The 25,668-nt window shown below is 43.6% G+C and overlaps 6 protein-coding genes and 1 long non-coding RNA gene across 10 annotated transcripts in view; 4 read left to right on the top strand and 3 right to left on the bottom strand.

Annotated features, from left to right (window-relative positions):
* Positions 1-206, top strand: part of kntc1 (kinetochore associated 1) — a 40,894-nt gene extending 40,688 nt beyond the window's left edge. Inside the window, exon 65 of the mRNA XM_088376362.1 lies at positions 62-206. The gene's annotated coding sequence lies outside the window, so the exon portion shown is untranslated. The remainder of the gene's footprint in view (positions 1-61) is intronic.
* hip1rb (huntingtin interacting protein 1 related b) lies at positions 99-14,061 on the top strand. 3 transcript variants are annotated; one of them, XM_088376376.1, is made up of 31 exons: positions 99-390; positions 5,449-5,512; positions 5,603-5,745; positions 5,822-5,878; positions 6,181-6,261; positions 6,339-6,415; positions 6,509-6,570; positions 7,105-7,245; positions 7,326-7,383; positions 7,745-7,820; positions 8,052-8,257; positions 8,545-8,617; positions 8,991-9,174; positions 9,261-9,349; positions 9,604-9,720; positions 9,792-9,893; positions 10,003-10,197; positions 10,331-10,478; positions 10,564-10,650; positions 10,730-10,837; positions 10,921-11,057; positions 11,125-11,235; positions 11,446-11,504; positions 11,661-11,691; positions 11,771-11,833; positions 11,900-12,000; positions 12,078-12,183; positions 12,271-12,394; positions 12,488-12,549; positions 12,889-13,128; positions 13,282-14,061. In XM_088376376.1, the coding sequence occupies exons 1-31, from the start codon at positions 307-309 to the stop codon at positions 13,282-13,284; spliced, it is 3,189 nt and encodes a 1,062-aa protein (XP_088232502.1). In that variant the 5' UTR covers positions 99-306; the 3' UTR covers positions 13,285-14,061. The 3 variants fall into 3 exon arrangements, with proteins under 3 accessions (XP_088232502.1, XP_088232500.1, XP_088232501.1); XM_088376375.1 differs by having other exon boundaries at positions 100-390; positions 13,309-14,061; XM_088376374.1 differs by lacking the exon at positions 13,282-14,061 and having other exon boundaries at positions 12,889-13,161.
* Positions 13,426-18,517, bottom strand: LOC148397655 (uncharacterized). Its single transcript, XR_015858629.1, has 3 exons — positions 18,312-18,517; positions 16,930-17,044; positions 13,426-15,491 (listed from the first exon to the last, which is right to left on the bottom strand). It is a non-coding gene; the product is annotated as an uncharacterized LOC148397655 (long non-coding RNA).
* On the top strand, positions 14,664-17,598 carry LOC148397656 (RILP-like protein 1). Its single transcript, XM_088376384.1, has 8 exons — positions 14,664-15,130; positions 15,351-15,504; positions 15,805-15,923; positions 16,023-16,289; positions 16,389-16,538; positions 16,635-16,768; positions 16,947-17,060; positions 17,143-17,598. The coding sequence occupies exons 1-8, from the start codon at positions 14,843-14,845 to the stop codon at positions 17,234-17,236; spliced, it is 1,320 nt and encodes a 439-aa protein (XP_088232510.1). The 5' UTR covers positions 14,664-14,842; the 3' UTR covers positions 17,237-17,598.
* rilpl2 (Rab interacting lysosomal protein-like 2) lies at positions 18,088-23,699 on the top strand. Its single transcript, XM_088376390.1, has 4 exons — positions 18,088-18,757; positions 19,096-19,247; positions 19,399-19,509; positions 20,126-23,699. The coding sequence occupies exons 1-4, from the start codon at positions 18,464-18,466 to the stop codon at positions 20,145-20,147; spliced, it is 579 nt and encodes a 192-aa protein (XP_088232516.1). The 5' UTR covers positions 18,088-18,463; the 3' UTR covers positions 20,148-23,699.
* Positions 20,951-23,708, bottom strand: kmt5ab (lysine methyltransferase 5Ab). Of its 2 annotated transcripts, none has more exons than XM_088376385.1 (8): positions 23,538-23,708; positions 23,309-23,419; positions 22,791-22,934; positions 22,554-22,716; positions 22,395-22,482; positions 22,231-22,290; positions 21,849-22,039; positions 20,951-21,779 (listed from the first exon to the last, which is right to left on the bottom strand). In XM_088376385.1, exons 1-8 carry the CDS (start codon positions 23,545-23,547, stop codon positions 21,569-21,571), a joined length of 978 nt encoding a protein of 325 aa, XP_088232511.1. In that variant the 5' UTR covers positions 23,548-23,708; the 3' UTR covers positions 20,951-21,568. The 2 variants fall into 2 exon arrangements, with proteins under 2 accessions (XP_088232511.1, XP_088232512.1); XM_088376386.1 differs by having other exon boundaries at positions 22,791-22,938; positions 23,309-23,412; positions 23,538-23,707.
* Positions 23,709-24,154: 446 nt separating this feature from the next.
* mtrfr (mitochondrial translation release factor in rescue) lies at positions 24,155-25,081 on the bottom strand. Its single transcript, XM_088376391.1, has 2 exons — positions 24,663-25,081; positions 24,155-24,538 (listed from the first exon to the last, which is right to left on the bottom strand). The coding sequence occupies exons 1-2, from the start codon at positions 24,960-24,962 to the stop codon at positions 24,308-24,310; spliced, it is 531 nt and encodes a 176-aa protein (XP_088232517.1). The 5' UTR covers positions 24,963-25,081; the 3' UTR covers positions 24,155-24,307.
* Positions 25,082-25,668: the final 587 nt, after the last annotated feature.

Here is a 25,668-nt window from a genome sequence, read left to right as displayed (position 1 = left end):
AAAATGATAAAGTAGAACGTGGGAGGCAAATGACGTAATTGTGGATTCGTCCACCTTTTAGAGGGGGAGGATCATCCGTACCCTGAACAAGGCAGACCGGCTACGTCCGTTTCCTCCTTCTGGCCGCGTTTCATCGCCGCAGTGGCGGACTGGGAATGTTTTGGAATCGTTAAAGAAGACGGCGACGACAAAAAAAAAAGAACGTGCATTGCGAGGCGAGCCAGTTTGTGCGCTCTCTTATATGTGTGTTTTTAAAATATTTTTTATGGGGATTTGGGACATTTGAGTCCGCATCTGAAGTGGAGGATGAGCACCCTCACGACGCGGGTCAAGGCCAGGCGAACCGAGGCCAGCCTCGGAGCCGAGAGGGATCAATTCGACAAGCGGCAGGTAAGGGTGACTTTCGCTCGTTTGTTTGTTGACGCTTTTTGGAAAGGTCTTTGTGCGTGCTCCGTGTGGCCCACGATAACCTTGTCTTTTCCCGGTACACCCAAATGAAGGGTTCACCTGTATTTTAATTAACCCGATCTTTTTACCGACTCAAAATTTAGGGTTAATCTGCCTTTTTTCCGACTCAAAATGGAGGCCTTACCTGTGCTTCAATTAAGCCTAAATGGGGGCCTCACCCACATCTTAATTGACTGAAAATAGAAGGTAAAATGGGCTCACAATAACCATAAACGAGGGGGGTGCACCAGTGTCTTAATTGACATAAAATCGAGCGCTCATCTTTTCTTATACTCAAATATATATTTTTTTAACGTTGCTCTCATTAACCAAAATACAAGGCTAATTTTCCTTATACGTAATCCACATTGCAGGGCTAACTTGTCTTTTAACTGCAGTAAAAATCAATATTGATGATTAACCATTTTTTTAACCGAACCAAAGTTAAGAACTCGCCTGTGCTTTAATGAACTTCAAATGAATGACATCAGTACATTTTAATCGATATAAATTGAAACACTAAACCATTGTCATTAAATCCAAACACAATAAATCCAACCATAGAGCTGCATGTCCTTATGTTGGAATAGTTGGGGTTGAAAATGAAGCAGAAAATGAGTCCATGGCATTTTTTAAGTCAAATAAATAGGATATAGAAAAGGAAAGCACACATAACTTGACACTATGGTGGTGCTGATCTAGTTAGTCCTGTTTGGCCAGCTCTCCACTTCCGCCTCCCTCCACAACATTTGTCACACTTTCTAGATCTGGAACAGCAATCATCTCCATTCTGTTCCACCAAGTTTGCTGTTGGCCGAAAGAATGACTTTGAGTATATCCCCTCCACCAAGGAGATTAGTTGACACTGTTTGTGCGATGGGGGGGTTACACAAAATACTACTTATGCTTTTTAGTTAAATCTTGGTGGAACTTTGCATAAATTAAGAAAGTCTGTTAGCTTAATGCTAAACGACAATGCAAAGCACCGTCGGTGGGCTAACAAATAGCATCAACATTGCTGTTTTATAAGGACAGCCAAGTACCGATGCCAGGTATCAGCATCGAGCCAATACCGGACTTATTTTAAAGTATCGCAAAAGTCCTTCTCTGCAGTGGTTGGCACTTTACTGCAACATTTTCACAAATTGGTGAATGATCGCCTCCGTCAGAATGAAAGGCCCTTTAGTCATAATGTTTTGTCGTTGTGTGAAATGAAATTTTAGACATTAGAAGAACTTGAGGTATCTCGTACGACACGATACACAGGTGTATATTCTTTATCCTCTGCCAACCCCAAAAGATCTTAATCTTCTTGTAGCTTGCTTACTGCGCAGTTGTTTTTCTTCGTTTGTACCCGCATGTATGTCTTATAGTGCCCCCTGGTGGCCAGGGCACAGACACAAGAAGGAGCACAATGTGGGGCTGGAATCGCATTTCCGTTTATTTCAAGGGGGCAAGATTAGTTACGAGCGTGAACCGATTTAATTTGAAAATCAAGAACCTGCTGGGTAGTGTGTAGGAGGTAGCCTGACTTGTCTTGTGATCAAGTTGCTGATTCATGCTGTCGAGCTCCACTGCTGCACTGCTCGTGAAGGTGAAGCATCAAATGCGCACTCTCCTCTAGAAATGTGTGTGTGGGTGCAGTGTTTGATTTCTTTTGGTATAGTTGCCTGAGAGAGCACCCGTGAGGCCAGGCCAGGCGAGGCGATGGGGCGTGAAGGTAGTAGTTAGATAAACAAGAAGTGTTTGAGTGGGAGTACAGCAGAGAAAAGCACTCTTAATGCATTTGGGCTTCTCCTCTTAATTAAAAGAGGCAATGATGCCGTGAGTTAAATTCGCTGTTTGTGTCTGCCATCGTGGTTTTATGTCGACACAAAACCTGAGCACACTAATGTACACTTTTATGACAATGTCTTGTTTCCAAAACAAGGTTGTCTCACGAAAAACACACATTAGACAGACAAATATCTTCATGAATACAAAAGAGAAATGTGTCACTGTCCCATATAAGATATTTCTTTATTTGTCCCACACAGGGAAATTATTATGTAATAAAATATAGGAAAATACAGAATATTTGATACATTAAGAATAATAAGTATACTCCATGTTAGGCTAAAATAAAGAGAATGATGGAAATATTAGTGTTCTTTTGTTTTAATTGGAGCTACCTTTTGGCATCTTGTGTGTATGTGTCTTTTTTTTTAAAAAAATTTTTTATGTCTTGTTTCCAAAACAAGGTTGTCTCACTAAAAACACACATTAGACAGACAAATATCTTCATGAATACAAAAGAGAAATGTGTCACTGTCCCATATAAGATATTTCTTTATTTGTCCCACACAGGGAAATTATTATGTAATAAAATATAGGAAAATACAGAATATTTGATACATTAAGAATAATAAGTATACTCCATGTTAGGCTAAAATAAAGAGAATGATGGAAATATTAGTGTTCTTTTGTTTTAATTGGAGCTACCTTTTGGCATCTTGTGTGTATGTGTCTTTTTTTTTAAAAAATTTTTTAAACGATACACATTAATCAACAACAACAAAAAAGGCCAAAAGTAAGTGTGGCAAAAGTATGCTCGAGTTAGCACAGTTGCTCTCTGTCCTCCCCTTTCTAAGACAAAGAGTTGGAAACCAAAAAGTGTTTTTTTTATAGTGGTCCGTTAAAATAGGTTGAATCTGGTCTGGGCGCACAAAAAAAAAAAAAAAAAAAAGAAAGACTGGGGCTTGCTGAAAAAATGTCAGTTATGTCAACTTTTAATGAACTTTTACTCCACTTTGATCACATCCTAATAGACAACATTCCGAGCAGTTTGCTAGCCAACGCCACTGCTCTTGTGTGTTGATTCAAGTTGGTAACGAGCTGCGCTATCATGCACTCGCATTTCCAACCAACGGGCAGCAGCGGTTTTAAATTTTTAATAAGCATTCCCGACTCTGAACTGAGCAACATCCAGATGGTTTGCATGCGCACTCGCCGGACAGGAGACGGACGGATGACGCTGCTCGGGTTGACAATAATGCCGGCTGGCAACCCAACCTTATGGTGGTGGTGGGGATTAGTTGAGGCTTACCCTCCTTCTCAATTTGCCGATGCTCCTCTTTCACGTTTTAGACACACTATTATTACTATTACCTTTAGGAGGCAGGAACTAGTGTGGTGTTCTAAACATCTGCACGCTGGAGAGAGGCTGGCTTTGGCAAATCTGCCCGTGAGTGACTGGGTGTGAGCTGTGGCTAACAGCAGCTCCTGCATGAGTTGTTTTACTGTCCTCCTGCGTTGATTTAAGATGATGACTAGCTCCTCAGTGACTGTGGCTCTCCTTTTCCCGCATGTCAAGAGCATTACACTCAAGTAAAACATGATTTTTGGGAATATAGAAAATATTTTCAGACAAGTGCACATGTTCCACCCCGGTAGTTAAGGATTCTTATTTGGAGCCATGAAGTTGATTTGGGGGTCGTCATGGCAACGGCAGTGAGTCAAGTGTAGTGACGTTGCTGTGCGGCACATTTGCCTGGCTTTTATCAATCATTCGCCAACACCAGTTTGCCCGTAGCTTCGCTTCTCGGCGGCCATCTGTCGAGACGGCCTCTGTGTGCCAATGCGACAAACACACACTCGCAGCAGCTCCTCCCCAATGTGCTACCCAACTATTCATCCTCTTTTCCTCCCCCAACCAACAAGCCCCTCATTGTCACACAGGCCTCCACGCCGCCCTGCCAAACTCGCCCTGTGTAAACGAGCTAGCACGACCGTTTAGTTTGCGTCACCGGCAAGTCGGGGGAGATGGGGACGGGGGGGCCGTTCTCCTGTTGTATTTACTTTCTCATTGGCACAGAAGCCCATCTGTTCTCGATGCTCTTATGTGCAGTAAAGCAGTGCTTCACAAACTGAGGTCCCTGGATGTTTGCTAGCATTCATTTGGGGCGCCACAAAATAATTAGCAGGGACTGTTTCTAGTTGGAATTTTGGGAGAGTAACAGCAAGTGAAAATGACGTCAGCAATTATTTTGCTGATCAGGTGCCACGTGAAAATGCTAGATAGATTCCTTGACTTGTTAATATTTGCTCAAAAGGTTCACACAGTAATGGGAATGATTAAACATGATTTTTTTTTTAGGATGAAAATTTAGGGAGGGAGAAGAGAAATGAAAACCAGAGATTAAAGCCACGTGGGGATTAATGCCTTCACTGGATGAGAGTTTTATATAAGACCATGCCGATGGAGGCTGCTATGCGTACACACACACACACACACACATAAGTGCTGAGTTAAGAACAGGAACAAAATATAAAATGATAATCATTGCCAATTAATTACCACAGCTCGTCATGTGTTTTTTTCAACCTCCTTCCTTCTTCCTTGATTATGAAAATACTTTTACCTTGGAAATTAGAAGGGGAGGGACGTTTGGCAATAGCTCATCAGGTGTCACTTGTGGTATTTTTATTGAATTTTGACATTTTATAGACAGAAGCGCGTCTCTCCCATACAAGACAATTCGATCTGTATTTTGAAACATGGCTGTGCGATACGATTTAAGGACGATTGGTTCAAATTGATTTTCCTATTGTACATATTGTTTGTTGTTACAGCCCTAATATATATTTTCATATTATTTTATATAGATAGCTAACCATTAACAATTGGAGGATTCCCATCATGGTAGTTTACAACTTCCTGGTAATCAGTAAGGCTACGTTCTAGACAACAACCAAATCAAAATACGATGCGTCTCTTCCTCCCTTCACGTCGCCATTTCACGGTTGACACTTGTTGGTCCTGCCGGACCGGTTCCGGAAGGCACACAGTTTCCGATGACTCATTCTCCACATAATCATTTGGAGATCGTATCTCCCGGCGTGGGCATTTGATCTTCACTATGTCATCTATGCTGTGTATTATGCATAGCAGCATTTTTTTTTCCGCAACTGTAATCACCACTCGCAAAAAATGACCAAATCTTAATTGTCTTCCGTTTTCAGCTAAGCAGCATCAGCAAAGCCATCAACTCCACCGAAACACCCGTGAAGGAGAAGCATGCACGGCGTATCCTTTTTTTTTTTTTTTTTTATTCCTGAGGCGGGGAGTGCAGCCGATTCCCATCAACATGCACTTCTTTAACAGGGAACCAATCAGGTATCATCCTAGGCACTCACCGGGAGAAGGGGGCCTATACCTTTTGGTCGTACGCTCTGGGCTTCCCCTTGGCCAACAGTTCCATCCTCAGCTGGAAGTTCTGTCACGTGCTGCACAAAGTCCTGCGTGACGGCCACCGCAATGTGAGGCTCTCGATATTTTTAACAAACAAAAACAAGTGAATTCATCACTCAAGTGTGTTTGGGGTTTCCTTCGCAGGTGTTACAAGATTGCATGAGACATTTCAGTTCTATTGTGGAACTCGGCCAGCTTTGGGTGAGTGTTTGTCTTGTTGATTGTAGGCAAGGAAATGTTTTTATGGTTTTTTTTTTGTATAGCGCCGTTCATACACAAGAAAAATCCATCATGCGGCTACGGAATAATCATTAGCATTAAATGACGTCTAGACGTCTACCCGCTCCTTTATGAACATGGAAACGCTCATTAAGCCTAAGAGGTCTGTTTATTCTCGTGTGGACATTTCAGGAGCCGTGAGATGCGGTCCAGTGAGAATAATGGTCAATAATAGCATCTGATAAATGCGGGATGCCTGTTTTTCAAATGGTTTGCTTTTCCAGGGCAACCTGCACGATCGATACGGCCAGCTGGTTGCGCTGTACTCCAAGCTGCTCTGCACCAAAATGAAGTTTCACAACAAGGTGAAAGGGGCGTCCGGACTCGCGGGATCCATCTGGCATTACGTTGAAATTGAACACGCAGCTTTCTTGATTCGCAGCACTCTGAAATCCCCGCCAACTTGGAGGCCACCGATGAGGTGCTGGAGCGCACGGCGGGGACGGACGTCAACAACGTGTGAGTCCGTTAAACCTCGCATCCTCGAAGTAGTTGAGTCGATTCGCTTCGTTCCTCTCTCTCGTAACGACACTCTCAAATTGTCCCCGGCAGCTTTCAGCTCACCGTGGAGATGTTTGATTACATGGATGGGGAATTGAAGTTGGCTGAGACAGGTAAAAAAAAATACTCAAACACTGCAACTCCAAAACAGTCTCTTAGTGACCCTTACCCAAAACCTAAAATGAAATCTCGTGCAATTTTAATGGTGGTTTCCTCCTACAGTTGATGAGGAAGGGCGTTTCTGCCGCGTGGCCTCCGTTGAACTTGTTTCCTACATCGTATCGTCCTAAATTAGCTGCATCTGATGAGGAAATGCCAGCCAATTACAGGACATTAAGTCTCTTTCCGTTTATTCACTTGTAATGAAAGACGCCCAGAATCTTGCCACAATGTTAAAAATTCCTTCATTCGGGAGAAGTGATCTGTGTTCAAGTAGAATCTGTTCATGTTAAAACCCAACAGATTTTATAGTCTAAAATTGAATCATATCAAATCCGACATCTTTTCGGCTTGTGTGTTGCGAGAACCAACATAATTATCAAGACTTGGTTGTAAGGTCGACGATTCAACACGTAATTTTTCAGTTGTTTTGTGTGACTTCATTAAGGTTTAAATATGCGTCTGTGTGTAAATGTGGTCCCGGTCAGTGCTGAGGCAACTCAACTCGTCCATCGCCATCTCCACGCTCACCTCGGGCCAGTGTCGTCTATCGCCACTCATCCAGGTCATCCAGGACTGCAGTCAACTTTATCACTTCATGGTCAAGCTGCTGTTCAAGCTACACGCGTGTAAGGAAACGCAGAATGACCATTTCAATAGTCCGGGGGTTGAACGTAATCAATAAATGGATCGGTTTGGGGGATTTCAGGTCTCCCCGCTGACACTTTACAAGGACACCGGGATCGCTTCCGGGATCAGTTCCAGAGGTACGTACGTGTTGGAGCTTCGGTCGTGTCCTCGCGCTAAAGGTGGTGTCAAGTGAACGTATTGAATAAAAGAAAGTGTGCAACATAAGCCAGGCGACCACAACTACCATCCCCCTATCTCATTTGAAATTTGAATCTCTGTGTAATAGGTCAACAAAATGAAATAGGCACTATGTTCTCCACCCTGGATAAACAAAAAAATAAAAAACAAACTCACATTCATCTTCAACTTAAGTTTAATGATTCACTTTTTTATTTTATTTCTTTTTTTACACATGTCCTATAAGTTTGATTGCAAATTGGCAGATATTTTTGGGGAACTCTGTATGATGACGTGATTGTCCGCTTTTGTGGCCCGCAGCCTCAAGACCTTCTTCAACAGAGCTAGAGAGATGCTCTTCTTCAAGAGGCTCATCCAAATCCCCCGACTGCCTGATGTAAGATCTGCTCGCATTTGACTCACATAAGGGACAGCTCACATATTTCTCCCAACACCACGAGTCATCAAACTGGAAGGCCTTAAATTACCAATTGACTCATCTGATATTTATTTGTAGCTGTGGCGAGAAATATCCAAGTACACATACTTTACTTTTAACATTTTTATGTCAAAATGTGAATACTTGTGCTAACATGGTTATTTTCTTTCCCTCTCATCCTGTCATCAGTCACCACCCAACTTCCTGCACGCGGCCTCGCTGGCCAAGCACGTCAAGCTGGTGGTGGTCATCCCCGACGAGGACGGCGACGACGATGATGACGATGACCCCGAGCCGCTCATCGACGTCAGCGACGCCGCTAGCTCGCAAGCCGCGCCGGAGCCCGACATCTTCGATCAGGCCTTTGGACCGCCCAACGGAGGCTTCGACGACAGGTGATGCGTTGTGGTTGTGTCGTCTCATATGGACCATGTTACATTCCAGTGGAAGAAATTATTCAAACGCAGGACAATTTAAATTCCCCATCATTTCCAATACCCAAGCAAATAGTCTGTGCGCCACCCTGTGGGGACGTTGTTAATTGCACTTTAATCAATAACAACAAACGCCATTGCCAGCTTTTACAGGGATTGATGAAAAAGTTGAAAATATTAGTTGTAGTAAATAACTTTTTTTTTTGTAGCTATTTTGTCAATATTTTGTTGTTGTCATCTTGCAACAGGGATCTCCAGATTGAGAGCCTCAAGCGGGATATGGAGTTGTTGCGAGCCGAGCTGGAGAAGGTGAAAGCGGAGGTGAGGAGCGCTGTTGTGACTGACTTGACACCACCGCTTTGTTTGTTTGGACACCTGGTGGACGGATGCAAAATATCTCTTCCCCACATGTGGAATGTGGCGAGCTTGTGTGTCATGCTTCCTCTGATTTATTTCAACCGGTGGTTCCCTTCTCAAGCAGTACAAGTAACAACAAATAAAAAAATCACAAAAATACAACTCACCTCTACGCTGAATATAGTTGTTATATTTAGTAGGAGCTCTGAGATTGTTTGTTTACAAATATTCTCTCCGAGCTATATGGAATGACTACTTCTGGCTATTAGTTGGGGATTGCTGATGTAAATGATTTGTAAGTGATATTATCTTTTTTTATTTCCCCGCCCACCGCAAGGCCCAGCGCTACATCATGCAGCTCAAGTCGCAGATCAACAGCTTGGAGGCGGAGTTGGAGGAGCAGCGGTCTCAGAAGCAACGCGCGCTAGTGGAAAACGAGCAGCTCCGCCTGGCTCTGGAGGCGGCGCGTCGCCGCATCACCGAGCACGAGAGCCTGCAGAGCACCTTCATTGAGGCGGAACGTAAGATCAATGTTACATTAATCACAAATTGATCCCCATATTTTGGCTGCTGTGTATTTAGGGAGTGCTTTTGTGTATTTGTGCAGAAAGAGCCCAGGCTACAGAACAACGCTACACAAAGCTGAAGGAGAAGCACACGGAGCTGGTGGCCAGCCATGCTGAACTACTTCGTAGGGTAGGCGCACCACAAAAAAGGCTCTGAATCGGGGGTAAAAAAAAATGATGCAACCCTGTACTGACTTTTCCAAGACCTGTATTAATACTTTAAACTAAAGGTGTCAACCAAAATATGTAACGACCAATACCAAGCCAGTCTAAACTTGGCTCCTCTCCGACATTGACAAATCTCTTGGTTGACATAGGTCAAGCAGCAGGATTTTCAATGGACACAGCAATCGTAAGTCATAATTGCTTCACGTTTGCCGACAGAGTGCCGACACAGTGAAGATGCTGTCTGCCACCCAGCAAACTCAGGAGGAGGTGGCGAGGACCAGACAGCAGCTGGCCTTTGAGGTGGATCGGATACGGCAGGAAGCAGACATGAAGGTCGGCGGGCTGTCGTCGTGGGAGCGTTCGCATTCTGGTTGATTTTTGAAACAAAATGGTTTTTGTTGCAGGTGGAGGAGCAGAAATTTGAGATGGAGAAGCTGAGGAGAGAACTGGTAGAGAAGATGGCGGAAATAACCCGCATCAAGGCCACCCTGCAGAGCAGTGAGATGGTGAGTTGACACAGTTTATCTTTGACAAAAAAAAATAAAAAATTGTAAATGCACTTAAGTACAGAGTGTGATTACCTTAACTGCATCTGCTTTTCTTTCTGTCTTGCAGTCCTCAGCTCAAGTCAACAACACCATGGTCGCCCTGCAGGCGGAGAAGGAGCGTCTGATGCGCTCGGTGAGCGAGAAGGAGGCCGAGCTTTCCTCCGTCCGCCAGAGTGCGCAGCTGCAGCAATCCACCGTCCAGCAAGAGAAAGACAAGAACAGCAGGGAACTTAGCGAGCTGCAGGCCAGACTGGAGGAGAAGGTGGGTCAGGATTGTTCACCGCTTGGTTTTAGATTTCAAATCGGTCACGCAAACGGGTTGCTATATCGTGTACACTCAATTGAGTGCGCGGAAACAGTCCGATATTTGTGTATTTCATTTGTATTGCACGCAGGCCAGACAGGAGGAGCTGCTGAAGCAGAAGCTCCTGGACGAGCAGTTCGCGTTGCTGCAGGGCACCGTCACAGAAGCCGAGAACATCATTCAAGATGCCGTGGCCAAGCTGGACGATCCCCTCCACATCCGATGCACCAGCTCCCCAGGTCACGCCGCTGAGATGGAGCATCGGTCTCGCATCGTTGTTAATAATTGAATGTTTTTAAACTTCTGACTGTCTTTCAAACACAGATTATTTAATCAGTCGAGCAGAGGTGGCACTGAGCTCCGTGGATAAAATGAAAAAAGGTCAAGCGGAGTACGTGAACGACATGAAGGGTAAATGTCTTGTAACAATGTCGATAATAATAACGAAACTAATAATGAAACGAGGTGACATCGTGTCGTTGCGTTTCAGACGCTGGAGCGCTGCTGAGGTCGCTGACTCACTTCTCCCACGCAGCCGCCGACACCATCAGCAATGGCAGCGCCACCGCACACATGGCGCCAACTGACCACGCAGACAGTAAGCGATACACAAATACCCTCGTAATGTCACATGACTAAAATGAATTTATTGCCTAAATGACACGCACCCCTGCCCCACAGAACTGACGGAGAACTGCAGAAGCTGCGCCACTCAGAGTTTGCAGTACCTGAGGGAGCTCAAGTCCAAGAGCACGCTGCAGAGGGCCGACCCAGCCTCCATTCAAGTCATCATCCACAAGATCCTACGTCTGGGCCAGGCACGCAAGCAATCTGGCGCGCCGTCCGATGATGAGTGCAAACTGAATTTGTCTTTCTGCTGTGTAGGAGCTGCGACCAAAAGGCATGGACATCCGCCAAGATGAGCTGGGGGATCTGGTTGACAAGGAAATGGCCGCCACCTCGGCGGCCATCGAGGAGGCTGTCCGCAGGATTGATGTTAGTAGGACTAGCTGTAGAAAGAAAAAAGTAGTAGTGTTATTTTGGGTTCTTTTTTAGGTGAACCTGTCTGTGGATGTTTGTCGCTTGCTTAGGTTTGTTTGTGTGTTGTCTATTTAGGTATTGGCATGTGTATATGTATTAGTCCTCCATTTTTTTTTTTTTTTTTATTCTTGAATATGCAAGTGATGTGTGTCCTTGTGGTTACAGGAAGTGATGAATCAGGCTCGAAAGGACACGTCGGGAATTAAACTCGAAGTCAATGAAAGGTTTGTTCATGAGAATATCAAACAAACACCACTGCCATTTTTTCACCAGAGCTATTCAAATGTTTTGATTAATTGGGCCCAACTCAAACGGATTTTTTTTTTAACGCTGGTACTAAGATTTGAAGGTCGTTATCTGAGTGTACCTTTTTCTTTCAGGATCCTCAACAGTTGCACAGACCTCATGAAGGTACGCTGGACTTGGACAACATTGTACTCCTCTTACCTTTGTCATCCTTATTGTGTGTTTTCACTTGCGTCCTGCGTAGGCTATCCGCATGCTGGTCCTTGCCTCCACGGAATTGCAGAAGGAGATCGTGGAGAGCGGCAGGGTGAGTTGTGTCGCCCTAGGTCAGTTCTTCTAGCCGCTAGAATAACACAAGTTTGTTTTTGTTCAGGGCGCTGCCTCCATCAAAGAGTTCTACGCCAGGAACTCTCGTTGGACCGAGGGGCTGATCTCTGCGGCCAAGGCGGTGGGCTGGGGGGCCACAGAGATGGTGTAAGTTCTACTTGACACCAGGTTCTCTTGATTTGCTGAGAGAACCAATTGGGTGTTTTTCTCCTGGCCACCAACAGGGAGTCTGCTGATAAGGTGGTGCTGCACACAGGAAAATATGAAGAGTTGATTGTCTGCTCCCACGAGATCGCTGCCAGCACTGCACAACTGGTCGCTGCCTCCAAGGTAACTTCAAGGAATTTATAGCTAAAGTTTCGGGTCTGTGTATGTCTGCTATGACGGTCTCGTTGACGTTTGCGAATGTGTTTCCAGGTGAAAGCAGATCGTCACAGCAAGAGGTTGACGGTGCTCCAGCAGGCCTCGCGCCTGGTCAACGAAATGGCCGCCAAAGTGGTGGGCTCCACCAGGACGGGACAGGACAACCTGGAGGACAAGGGTACGCGAGTGCTGTCAGGCAATTACTTCAGCGGGTGCGTGTCAAGCCTCAATCCAATCGTGTTTTTTTTTTTTGTGTGTGTCTGGTGTGCAGATCCCATGGACTTCTCTGGGATGTCGCTCATCAAGTTGAAAAAAGAAGAAATGGAGTCACAGGTAACGATGGACTCAGAAAACACCTTGTGGATTATGGGCCCCATAGACTCTATAATTTTCAAACGTGTAGTATCCACCAGAAAAATAGGCTGTCTGAAATGCCTTTTTTTTATTTGTGAAATGTTGCATCCAAAGATGGGTTGGTGAAAAGCCTTTTAAAAAAAGTTTGTTTCTCATTCATCTTCTAATTCAACATAAAGGACAGGCTGAATTGGCAGAGGAAAAAAGAAATTTGCAGTGATACGGGAAATGATTCCAGAAGGACAAGTTGGGCTACGTTCTTCTGAGAGTTGTATAATACTGCCCCCTGATGGATTGAATGTGGCAATGTTTTTGTAGGTGAAGGTGCTGGAGCTGGAGTCTCATCTGGAAAACGAGCGTCTGCGTCTGGGCATGCTGAGGAAGCAGCATTACTCTCTGGCCGGCGTGCCGCTGGACCAGCTCCAGCTGGCCGACATTGATGGCAACGGCGACGACGAGCCCGCCTCGCTGGTATCCATGTCACCCAGGTTCAACAAGCCGGCGCTCATGAAGAAGCCCGCGCTGGCCCAGAAGCCCAGTGTCCTGCTCAAGTCTCCCGTAAGTCTTTTGAAATGACCCACAAATATATGCTCAATAGACAATAGTTAAATAGATTTTCATTTTGTAAATATACTATTCATATTCCATAATTTATTTATTTTTTTAAAGCTTTTTTTTTTATAAATAGTATTTTTATCTTCTTGTTCAAAGTGACTTGAGTCCTTCGTCTTATTGCAGTTCAAGTGAAAGCAGAAGCACAAAGATGTCACATCGGTGTCGTCATCACGGAACGTAAAATGCCTTATGAGTAGAAGAGGGGAGAAAACCCCGCGTATAGGTTGCTTGCTGACAATCTTGATGTCATTTGCTTTTGCCAAAATGGAACAGAAGCTGCACATTGTTTTTCATTAATGCTTATATAGTAGTACAACAGTCTATTATTCTATTTTAAAATTTGGCAACCTAATCAACAAAGTTTTTTTTCCACCGCGTTGAGTATTTTAAGACATGGTAAAAATTCTAGATGCTGCTTTGAGAATGAGTTATCTGAACTTTTTTTTTTTTTAACACACCTCCCTCGTTGTCTTCATGTTGAACAGTTTTCATCTCATTTGTTAGCTCAGAGGCCTTGGAATGTGCTGGACTGATGTCTTACTTAATCATACTGATCATAATAATAATTCATGTAAAGCCATCCAGTTGTACAGCCAGTCCCAGCAAGAATAATGTATAGAGTTCATCTCGAATGGATACATGCTGTACACGCCAATTACATGTAGTAGCTTCAAGGATGAATGTGGATGTTTATCACCTCTGGGAGTTTTTCCTACAGGGTACTTAGAAGGGTTATTATTGCATCATTTTATGCTGTTCTATTCTTTTTGATATGCTCCCAAATCTAGTCGGAAATACTATATTTTAACAAAGGTGTTTGTCCTGATACCAAATGTAAATGCCCAGCAGATTAAATAAATGTTTAATTCTAATTTATTGGATTGTCCCTCTATTTTTTCCGGGGGGGGGGGGACATTTTACAAGTAAGCCATAAACTTTTATTTCTGCAATATATATAAAAATTTTTTTACTGTATATGTATTTTTCTTTTCCATTTTATCACTACTAAAACGTATCCCCACACAACATATCCATAAACGTTAAGGTTTTATTGACTAATTTAAAATATATACTTTATTTTTTTATTTTGATTTGAAATTTTCTCGTGAAATTCAATGCAGTAATTTTGTCAGCCTCCCATATCGTTTTAATACGCTTGCGTATTCTGTATTTTCATACACTAATTTAATACGTGGTCTGGGCTTTGGTCTTTCGCTTGTATTTTTAAAGTATTCTGACATGCGCAGTCGGCTTCTCCGGGCAGCGTGGAATGTATTGGCTGTTGCATTCAGAAACTGTGGTAAAAAAAAACATACTCGCGTTCAGGTTTTAACATAATATGGATTGTCATTGCAACGTTGTCTGAAGAAAAGACATTGTTATATTATTAATATCCTGCAGTGGTCTTGTCCGATGAACGAGTATAAATTGATCCGCTCAGGGAATCAATAAATATGTACGAACTTTTTCGAGAGCCTTGAACGCATCGTGGAAAGTTAAAGTTGAACCTGTCAACAAACTTCACAACAAGTAGTCCTTCGTCGCGGTCCTTCACAAAAGTCCCTTAAACGCTCGTTTCCACTGTAAAATGTGACACGACCGTTCCGTGGAGGAAGACGAAGAACCAAGATTTTTATTTTTAATCGCAATACACGTCATGTCTGCTCTGGAGAAGACCTGGTCCGAACTGACCGTGTTGGACGTGTACGACATCGCCGCGGCCCTGGCGCAGGAGTTTGAGCGGACCATCGAGCGCTTCGGCTGTGAGGCTCTGGCTGGCGTGGTTCCTAAGGTGGTCCAAGTTTTAGAGCTCCTGGAGACGCTGGTGAGCCGCCGCGGAGACGCCGGCGGCAGCGGGCAGGAGGCCGACGAGCTGCGACGGGAGCTGTTGCGGCTGCGCCAGGAGCGCAGCGACAGGATGGCGCAGGAGAGAAAGCACCAGCTGGTAAGTGCGATGTAGAAAGAGTCGAACCCCATATATTCGCATATTCGTTTTTTCCCCTGTTAACAAAAATATTCGCGTTTCCATTTCCTCTGTCTCCTTTTCCCAGATTTTCAAAGTACCCCTATGGTAGAGTGTTGATTGTACACACAGAGGATGTGTTGTGATAAGACCAAATACAGAATTTTGACTGACGCAATGTTTTTTTTTTTTCTTCTTCCAGGAGTTAGTGCAGGTGGAAGATGTGTGGAAGGCCGAGGTTGAGAATCTCCTCTCGCAGATGTCTCAGCTGGAAGCGGAGAACAAAAAGCTGCTGGCTTGCCGAGCTTTCAACCAAGCTCTCGTGGAAAACCAAGACCAGTACCTGCAAGATGAGGGTGGGTTTTACTGTGGTGGACTATATTATCAGTTAGAGACCTACTCTGCCTTCTCTACTTGCTTGCATCTCTGAGTAGAACTATAGGGGGCCCTGTTTACTGTACGTTCAGTCACGTGAGAATAGACAATTTGTGTCGATATGCTGACACACAAACATTCGCGGCCAAATGTGGCGGGGTCAAACTAGCACAGGTTATTTTTGAAGACACTGTTGTCACCGCTATATTTATCAAATGGCACACGCAGTGCGGAGCTATATTTCCTCTTGTCCTATGGGTAAATATATTGTGTCCTCGCAGGGACGGCGGAGAAGGAAAAGCAAGTGATGACAAGGCTCAATAAGTTGGTGGAGAAGCAGAGGGATGAAATCCAAGCCAAAGACCACGAGCTGATGCTAAAAAACGATGACGTTGAGGCGGTGAGTGGACATCTCAGTCCAAGCCTCCAAGAATCCATGCCTGAAACAACATTGGAAGTCTGACATTTTGGTTTGCACCGCTCATTTGTTTCCATTCAGCTCCAGCTGCAGCAGCACCGTCTTATCCGGATCAATCAGGATCTCCGTCACAAGCTTGGCACGATGGAGGCGCACGGCAAGGCGGCCATGCGGCAACGGGCAGAGCTGGAGGCTGCGGCGCAGGCCCGTCGGCTCGAGATAGACGCCCTGCGGCGCGAGTTGACCCAGCTGAGGAAGGAGAGGCAGGAGTGGGAACTGGAGAGGGAGGTGGCCAAGATGGAGGAGGAGAACCTTTTGTTTTCATCCAGGTCCAAGGCGTCCCCACAGGTGAGGATCCCGGGAAATATTTAATGTGTCCTGTTTAACACTTTGTCTTTATAAGCCTTAAGTGCCCCTCGTGTTTTTCCCGATGCGGCCCACATTCAGGCGTCCGAGTGTGTCAAGGCAGACTCGGTATGGGTCGAGTGCGGAGGAGATACTGACTCCTTGGAGAACATTCCCAATTTCCTCAGCAGCTCAACGCAGAGACGCGTGAACACAAGTCAGCAGGACTTAGACAAGTCTGCTTTCTTACTGGTAAGACAGACACCATTATAATCATAAAAAATAATAACACTAATAATCATAGTTTTTTGTAACGTTTGTAGATATTTCATGTTGTGTCATCTGCAGGAAGAAGTGCCTGAAGAGGCGGAGGCGAAAGCTCCTCACTTCACTCTGCAGGAGCTTCGTGATGTCTTACAAGAGCGAAACCAACTCAAGGCTCAAGTTTTCCTCCTAGAGGAAGAACTGGCCTATCACAAAAGGTAATTAAAAAAAGAAATCGAGTCAAAAATCCTGCAACAAACCACATTGAGTTGCATCTCAGATTAAAGGGATTGGCGAGGGCTTTCCATATCTGTTATTATTTTATCAGTGCAACGTAATGTCGTGAGTTCATGGCCATAAAACATGTTAGTTCACTCACTTTATTCCGTCGCCCAGTGAAGACTTAGAGGAGGATGTCAGCTGTCTCCTTGGTGCTTCAGCTTCATCGATGCCACCACCAGAGGTCACCAGCACCTCCTCAGATTTGCCGGAATCTGGAATACGTCGCCTGTGAGTGATATACATACTTCCACATATCTCCTCAAAAAACGTGTATCTGTATCGGCAGAGGTTTCTCTGTTTTCACTTCCAGGATCTTCACCGCCATCATGCCCATGGTCGCCGCCGGTTTAATCGCAGACGACCCAACGTTGTTGCCAATCAGACGCCTCGTTTCCTTTGTATGATTTTTTAAGCAGTTAGGGCTATTGGGCTTTATCCATTATTTCCGAATAGTGTATTTCAATTTGATTTTTAAATTACCTACCAAATGGTGGGAAGGTACCAAAAGATGTATAGTCAATTCCTTTTTCGCAGTTAATGCAATTAAGAAAAAAAATGGAGTAAGCCAACTCTAGCTAACAGTGGTTTATTTAAAGAACAGCAGCTAAAATAATATATGACAAAGGTATTGAGTATCAATCGTATAAAATGTGCTACCTGCGCTCAAGTGAAGCCAATTTGATATATATTTAGTCCAGTCAACCAAATCTACTGTACAAATTTATGGTTATTTAATGTTGAAATAAAGCTTTTATTTTTCATCTTATGTATTTCTATGTTTGAACAGTCACAAAGGTAAATTAAATGCTATTCAAATGCAATATTTTTCACAATTTTACATTTTCAATGACAGAAATCCCGTATTAATGGTCACATTTGACATTTTTAAAAAAGATTTTCTGTAGTTTTTAAATGAATTATTTTGCTAATTCATTGTCTTCTAAACCGACAAATATTTTCAGGAGAGTAGTTTCAGTATTGTTAAGCTACATTTGATGTAGCCATGTATGTATGCAATGTATGCAAAGCAAATGCAAAGATATGGAGATAAATATACTTTTAATGCTTGTAGCTTAGCTGACTTCATTTTCACTGACTCTTCCCTTTCACGTAATTCCCACAGATATTCTGTCGCTTTCTGCAGTTGACAAAAATTACTGTACGGCGAGCGGTGCATGTTGTGCACTCATACATTTTGGCGTGTTTGGGATCTTTGGTTGCCATAGTGACGGGAGAAAACAAGTGGACAAGCCCGAACATTTGAGAGGTATTGGCTGATCCTTTAGCCAGGCCACACTCCAAAGGGGTTTACACTACCAAGCGTTGCCCGATTCATTTCCAAACTCTATTTGAATCGATACGAAAAGCGAGTATTTGGCCACTCCAAACGTTAAACTACAAAGAATGTTTGTTGGCGAGTGGAGGAATTGTGGAGGGGATTCCTCTCAACTCCGCTCGTTACTCTTTGTGCTCTCTCACCTGTAGCTAGGATACTAGCCGTACTCTTCCCCACTCGCCATTGGCAGACGCGTGATGGGGGAAGTGCTGCTCCTCTGGAAGAAGTCACCCGCTCCGGCCATAAACATCATTGAGAAGCGACGAAGATAAAGATTGGGTTCCCCTTTCTAAGCATGGACTTTGACGAGGAGTCGTCGCCAGCATTGGCGTTTGAGAAGGACGCCTTCGAGCTGACTGTGGAGGACGTGTACGACATCTCGTACGTCGTCGGACGAGACTTGTTGAGGATCAGCCGTACGGGCGAAGAGGTGTCTGACCTCCAGTTTCGCATAGTTCGCGTGCTGGAGATGTTCGAAACGATGGTCAACAAGTACAACTTGTCCCTGGAAGAGCTGAAAATTGAGCGGGACAACCTGAAGAGCGAATTGGACCGCGTCGTCACGGAAAGCTCCACCGGCCAGGGCACGGTGAGGCAGTCGTCTGCGGATATAAATGACAAGAGTACGATCTAAGTTTTATTTATTTTTTCCCGCTGGTGTGGGCTGCCTAAATATGAGGATTACTTAGATCGGCATCCACTGTGGCCAAACCCAGAAAACTGGTGAGCCGTGAAACTGAGTGCACTGTGATGTCACTTTTAGTGCACAGCAGAGGGCGCTCACGCGCAAACTAACCGACCGAACCAACACCTAGTTCTGGATTAATGGCTTGTCAGTTTACGAGTAAATTGCATTCCAAGCGTGATCAGGAAAAAAAAGTTGTACGTCAAATCATAAGCTAAGTGTTAGTGTTGTTGTCTTTGAAGCAAGCGGTGGGACCCAATCAAATGGTGGTGGACCTGAGTGACCCCAACAGGCCTCGCTTCACCATGCAGGAGCTGAAAGAGGTCCTACAGGAGCGGAACCAGCTGAAGGCCCAGCTCATGGTGGCCCAAGAGGAGCTGCAGCTCTACAAGAGGTAAACAGTGCTGTCAAGACTTTTATGAGACTGTGCTGCTATAAAGGAGCCTGCATTTGCTTTTTATTGTTCACCATCACGTGTTGAAGTGTCCTCATGCAACAGTTTGGCGTGCAAGTGGCTCACGTGGAATTCGATTGTGTTTGTGCAGCGGGATTCTGCCACAGGGCCAAGCGGCCATGGTGGAAGTGGACTTGGACGGGTCGGCGCAGAACGGAGCGGCCAACGATGCAAAAACGGAAAAGACCACCATTGGAAAACTGTGAGTAGTTAAATTGTCTTTAATATTTACTCGATGTGTCCGAAGTACTCACATTTTGAACTTACCAGACGTACAGATAGTTTTTAAAATCCGTTGACACGTTCACACAGAGGACAAAGAAAATGGCAAACAAAATCAGCTGATTTTTGCTTTTTTTTTTTCTCTGTTAAACAAATATAGCATAAAGCATTGTTCAAAATAATTGTTCATAATGGTTAATCCTTTGTCCCAGTGTGGCGAACATTGTAAGTACAGTTTCCTTTACATAGTTACAGACTTGTCATGCGTACGATATACAAACGACTTATAACGAGCAAATTGATGAGTGATTGAGAGGTGATCAGAACCCACCCCTCCTTCACTCAGTCTGGATCGACTTCAGCTCACCGAGGACGACGAGGAGCAAAGCAAACGGATGCGTTGTTGTCAAGTGCAGCTTTACATGCAGCACATGACACAATGCATTGCGTGAGGCTGCACTCACTCATCCTGAGCCTAATCACATACTTGTGACCAAATGATGTTGACTCACTGGAGTTTCTTCGGTCCTGTGCACTTTTCCCCTCCGATACCCGAATGCCTTCCCGCACTAACTTGTTTTTCTCTTTCTCGCTAGGTTTTCATTTAGACGGAAGTAAGACGAGAAGACCTTAAAAAATACCCTGGTGAGACTGGATTGTTTGGAAGGTTTCTAGAACCACTTTTATATTTTTGTACTCACAGACTATTTGTAAAGTTAACACACGCTTAATTTTATATGTGTGACAAAAGATTTATTATTGTGGTGCTCTTCAAATCATTAGGTACACTTGCATCCTATACACGAGCCTTCAGAAGAGAGATACAAAAAGTTAAAACACGAGCTCTTTCAGGAAAGGCAACTCGACTCACTTAACCAACACTTTGGCAAATTGTTAGCAATACCTAATACCTAACTGTCAAATTGAACATTGTCTTTTAAACAAACACACGGCTTAGGTTTTTTTTTCCTGCTAGCTTTGCGCTATTGCTAACACACAATAGGTAACATTAATAAGCAATTGATATGTATTTAAACTTTCAACATAACAGTACTCAAATCATATATTCTTTATCCACTGAAATGAGCAGACCCTATCTTTCCTATAGTGCCCACATACTGTTTATGTAATCACGGACGTCAGGTTCGTCAAAGACAAAATTTGTTTTGATGTTCACAGTAACATGCGTTAGTCATTGGCAACTAAATTGTCTTGGATGTTTACAAAAACAAACATCAAGTTTATTTGAAAAGACAAATTCCTCAACGTTTATGAAATGTTCATTGACGACAAAACAGTCAAGTTTAGGAAAACACACATTTCATTTAATGATTACATTTTTTGTTTGATACTCCTGAAAATACACAGTTAAGCCAAATGTCAAATTATAATGTTAAAAAAAAACATTTGGGCTCCAAACACATGTATTAGTAGGTTTATTGTAATAACTTCAATTTAACAAAATGTGTTGATTATACTTAACGTCTTCATCAACAAAAACAAAAGTAACTAAGGTTTACAAAAACACATCAAGCTCAAACCACACTGGCCACATCTTGTGATGCACTTCCTTTGAGTACCTAATGAAGCGTCCAGTCCTGTGCTTTTCACTTTAATGATATCGTAACTGAATTTCTTACAAAATGACATTTTAATGCCCAGTAATGTTTGTGATGGCGGAAAATTTGATTCCTGCTCCGAGGAGCTACAAAGCAAAACATTCATCTCCTCATGACACTTTGAACCATTTATTCCTTAAATGCATTTCTCAGCTCATTGTGTCTTTTATTGAGTCCAGCTTAGCTCATAATTTACACGGGTGGAAAATATCGCAACAGTAGACAATATGTAACATTTGATCCTTTACAGCAGAGAAATGTAAAAAGCATGATTAAAATAGTTTTTAAAAAAAAAAAAACAAGCATGTTAGTTTAAAATCATTTTTTGTACGTCCTTTAAAAAAAAAAAAAAAGGATGAGTCATCCGTAGCGTCCGTGTGGCACCGATGAGTTCCGAGACAACGGTGGTGTGTGTGCGTTTTAATGCTTGAGCCACGGGTGAGCCGAGATGGCCTCCTTACTGCGGTCGCCGTAGTCGTACAGCAGCTCCTCGTCCGCCTCAATGTCCCTGGCCGCCAACAAGATGAGGTGAGGCGAGCCGTCAATGGCGTGCAACTTGGTTTGGCAGTTGCCGACCTTGCTGTGGTTGATCAGCCGCCCCAAGCGGTTCGTCTCGCGCGTGGCGTCCACGCTGTGTGGCGGAGAAAAGAAACATTTATTTTCTCACAATCGTACGATGGGAGCCTTCAAGTAGACCCACCAGTAGGTCTTAGCCTGGTACTGGAAGTAGTACATGTAGCAGCCCGTCTGGGGGTCTTGGGAGTAGCGGGCCTCTCGCAGCTTGGCCTCAGCCAGCTCCAGCAAGTCGCCGTGGTACTCCACCACAAAGTCACCCTTCTTAAATCGCCGCTCGGCAAACACGCCACGCCCTTTGCCCTCGATCACCCTCACCTGTGGACAAAACCCAGCACCATTAAGAACACATTGGAAATATTATGCCCCCCATGGTGAATAGAGTGCTACAACTAACGCTATTCCGAAATGTTTGTTTTTGGTAATACGGAGAGGTGACAGTTCTTAAATGTCACAAGACGCATTTACTTTGGTTTGCAGGATAAGAATATAGGCACCATGGGCGTTACCTGCATTCCTTCTTCAACGCCGTTCTTTATCAAATCATCCAAATGCTTGTGCTCTTCATTCTGTAAACATTTCATGCGAATAGAATCTGTTCGGTGTCTCAGGCAGTGAAAGATCGCAGCAGTGAATGTGCCAATTAAGTTGGTAGAAAAGGATCATCCCAAACCTTCAACTCTGCTTTAGTTTTCCTGATACTCCTCCTGATCGGGAAGAAGTCTGTGACCTTTCTGTTTTGGGAAGCGTTATTCTCTGTCCTGAAGGGAAAGACAATTTTATTATAATACGTTTCCTCCTCACTCATGAGATTAATTGCTTCCCAACGCACTTTTTCCCTTTGCCCTTGCGAGGATTCCGACTTCGGGGTTTAGTTGCTGGAACTTTGCTTTTGTCTGGCAACCTCGCGTTCGTGTGCGTCGTCGTTTGCTTTTGCTGCGGTTGATCGGCGACTTTGGCTTCACACAGCTCTGTCGGAGTCTTATTCGAGGTGTCTACAATGACAACAGCTTGTGTCTGGCGCTCTCTTGTCTTGCTATTTGCAATGCTAATACAGAAGCTTTCTCACCTTTGTCAAGCTTAGCTGTGTGATTGACATCCGTGTCACTTCCATCTTGAATGAGCATGCCGGAAGTGTCCCTCAGAGGCAATATGGCCTTTTTTGAACTAGGTGGACTTGGGCGAACGCTCTGAGGTGCTTTTCTTGTGCAGTCTGGCTGAACAATGCAAGGGCCACTTTGAATTTTTTTCAACTTTAATTTATTGCACAAGATAAAAACAAATCAAAGTAAATATACTTAAATTGTTTGTATATATACAGTAGTATATTGACTTTTGGGTGCTCTATTAACACAGATTCAACAGTGTGTGTGGGGGGGACTTGGTTATGCTTAATTACTTAATGACATTTCATTTTGTTTCAACTGGGTAAACTGATGAAAAATATGCCGGATGTCCTGCAAGAGCTGAATATTTTATTACACGTTTGTTTGTTTGTTTATCCCATTCGATTACATCCGGGTAACCCCATATAAAGAGACGCCGTCAAAGTAGGACTACTTTGTTCAGCGTAGACATCAAACATACCTCTTTCGTAACCACGGGCCGGTTTTCTTTCGTCTCTTCGGAGATGCCTTTGCTTACAGGAACGGTTTCCGGCTTTTCGTCCGTCCTTTGCGCCTGCTTCTTCCCTGCAAACTCAAAATCCAGCAGTTTTGTTACTCCCTCAATCTGGGTAGCTGCTTGTTATTAGCCTAGCTAACTATCTAGCGAAGCCATAAGCGCACACATAAAAGAGTTAGGATGATTTGGTTACCTTTTGCCATGTCAGTTTTTCGAGTACATGTCCGACGCGGAGGGTGGTGAGTTAAATAATTCCTGTGGTTTTAAGGGGTTGTTTTTGTGTTGAGACGACAACGTCGACATACCCATACAAATAACTAGTGTATCTATGCGTAGAACGTGTAGGAGTTTGAAATCCTAGGGCGTTTCTAATTGGTTAACTTGATTCAAATAGGCGGGATCATGTGGGTCTATGGTCTTCTCTCATTGGCTGTATTCCGAGCTCTTGTCAAACAGCCAGTAAAAAAGCGAGAGCTTTAAGTTTTGTCTACGTATTACAGTTTAGTTATAAATATTAGTTCTAAACAAGCCAATTATCAGTTAATTTAATCAATCCAACCAAAATATTAAAAAGGTCGCTGGAAAACACTACAGAAATCTAGTATACATAATGTACGGACAATAATGGAAAGTTACTATACAATTTTTTGGGCTATTCCACAAACACAAAAAAACGAGGAAATTAACATTTGAAAGGCAAAACTTGTATTCTGGGAGTAATTGGGGAATTTTGCGAAGAAAATGAATTTTTTTAATTTGATGTAGTGAAAAATAAATAATCTTTGGAAAACACACAACACTTGAAAGAAAGAAGTTAAATAATTTTTAATCAACATTTGATGGTGTTTCTGTTTAAAGCGATGGTCAAATAAGTGAATTACATGTGGTTTACTGAGGACAGCATTCCCATTGATATGAAGGCTAAAAAGATCACCCAAATTGTTTCAGGTATTGCTGTTGATTTCAAACCGAGTCATTTGCAGATGTGGTCTGGGCTAGGAGGGCTTCTTTGAATAGTCTCTTCCTCTGCAGATTTTCATTGACTCTCCTTCGTTTGTCTTGCTTCTTGACTTCAGCCTCTTTCTTTCTGACCAGAATGTCGCTGCGCTCTCCTTTATAGAAAACGTCCAGTTTTTGCTGCATTATTTCTCGCGCTCGCTTCCGATTGATGTCCACTGATCTGGTTTGATGACACTGCACGAGAGGATCAGGATTGTGGGGAAGTGTAAACAAATTAACATCATTCCATCGTCATAATAAACATATAAAAAAATTGAAACAACACTAATGACTGATGATGAGTTTAATAACAACTAACCTTGACTACAATACCAGAGGGGATGTGTTTTAGCACCACGCAGTTGCTGGTCTTGTTGGTGGCCTGCCCGCCGGGTCCAGAGCCCCTCACAAACTGTTCCTCCAGCTCGTCTTCCTCCAAGTGGACCAGGTCTTTCTTTCCGGCGATTGCAACCCGCAAAGGTGTACCCAGGGGCGTCTTTGCCACCGAGGAGAGCCGAGGGGAGTTGTTCCTCGCCACTCCACTCGCTAGGCCGTTGTACATGTAGCGTACGAACATGATAAGCCTCGACATACTTCCAAGTACGTCCAAAGAAGACATTACATTTATATTAATGAGCTAAGACATGTTAATTCCAAGTCTGTTGACTCTTCTACGCTTAAAGACAGTCGTCGAGCACCGTTCTCCTTCGTGGTCAAAACAATGATTTTGTAGACTCTGTCGCCCCCTGGAGTAAAAAATATGTTGGCAACGGGCAAACGTGTCAAATAATGCAGTGGAAAGGTAGAAATTGAACCATCCGTATATTTGAAATTGTTAATTTTCCACACAAATCTTCCTCTCATCTCTGGTCGATTAAAAATAGTCCATCGGGAAGCACTTTGTTGGTCGCAGAAAATGAGAATATGACCATCACGTAAAAACTAACAAAACCGATCAACTTTTAAAATCTTCAAAATCGGCTTGCCATGATAAGGTCGTGTAATTTGCATTTGACCGGCAGAGGGCGATATTGTGCTTGCATAAAGATAGTCCTGTCAAGCTGATACAACAAGGACAGACCGGAAAACCTACAGCATTGCCCTTGACGCAGTACCGGATAAAATTACAAATGTATTTCGTTGCCCTGTCTTCCCCACCCTTCTTTACTAACTATCCTCTTTCCTTTGACCAAGTATTTTGTTCATTACATTCTATCCATCCTCAAGACTACCATTCTGCCTCCCTTCATACCTTCCTTGCTCTTTCTTTCCTCTATTCCTTTGTTTTTCGTTCCTTTACCAATCTTTACTCCATCATTCTCATT

This window comes from Syngnathus floridae, chromosome 5 (assembly GCF_059516105.1).
Source record: "Syngnathus floridae isolate MCC-2025c chromosome 5, RoL_Sflo_1.0, whole genome shotgun sequence".
Classification (NCBI taxonomy): domain Eukaryota; kingdom Metazoa; phylum Chordata; class Actinopteri; order Syngnathiformes; family Syngnathidae; genus Syngnathus; species Syngnathus floridae.
This window is presented reverse-complemented; position numbering and strand designations above follow the sequence as displayed.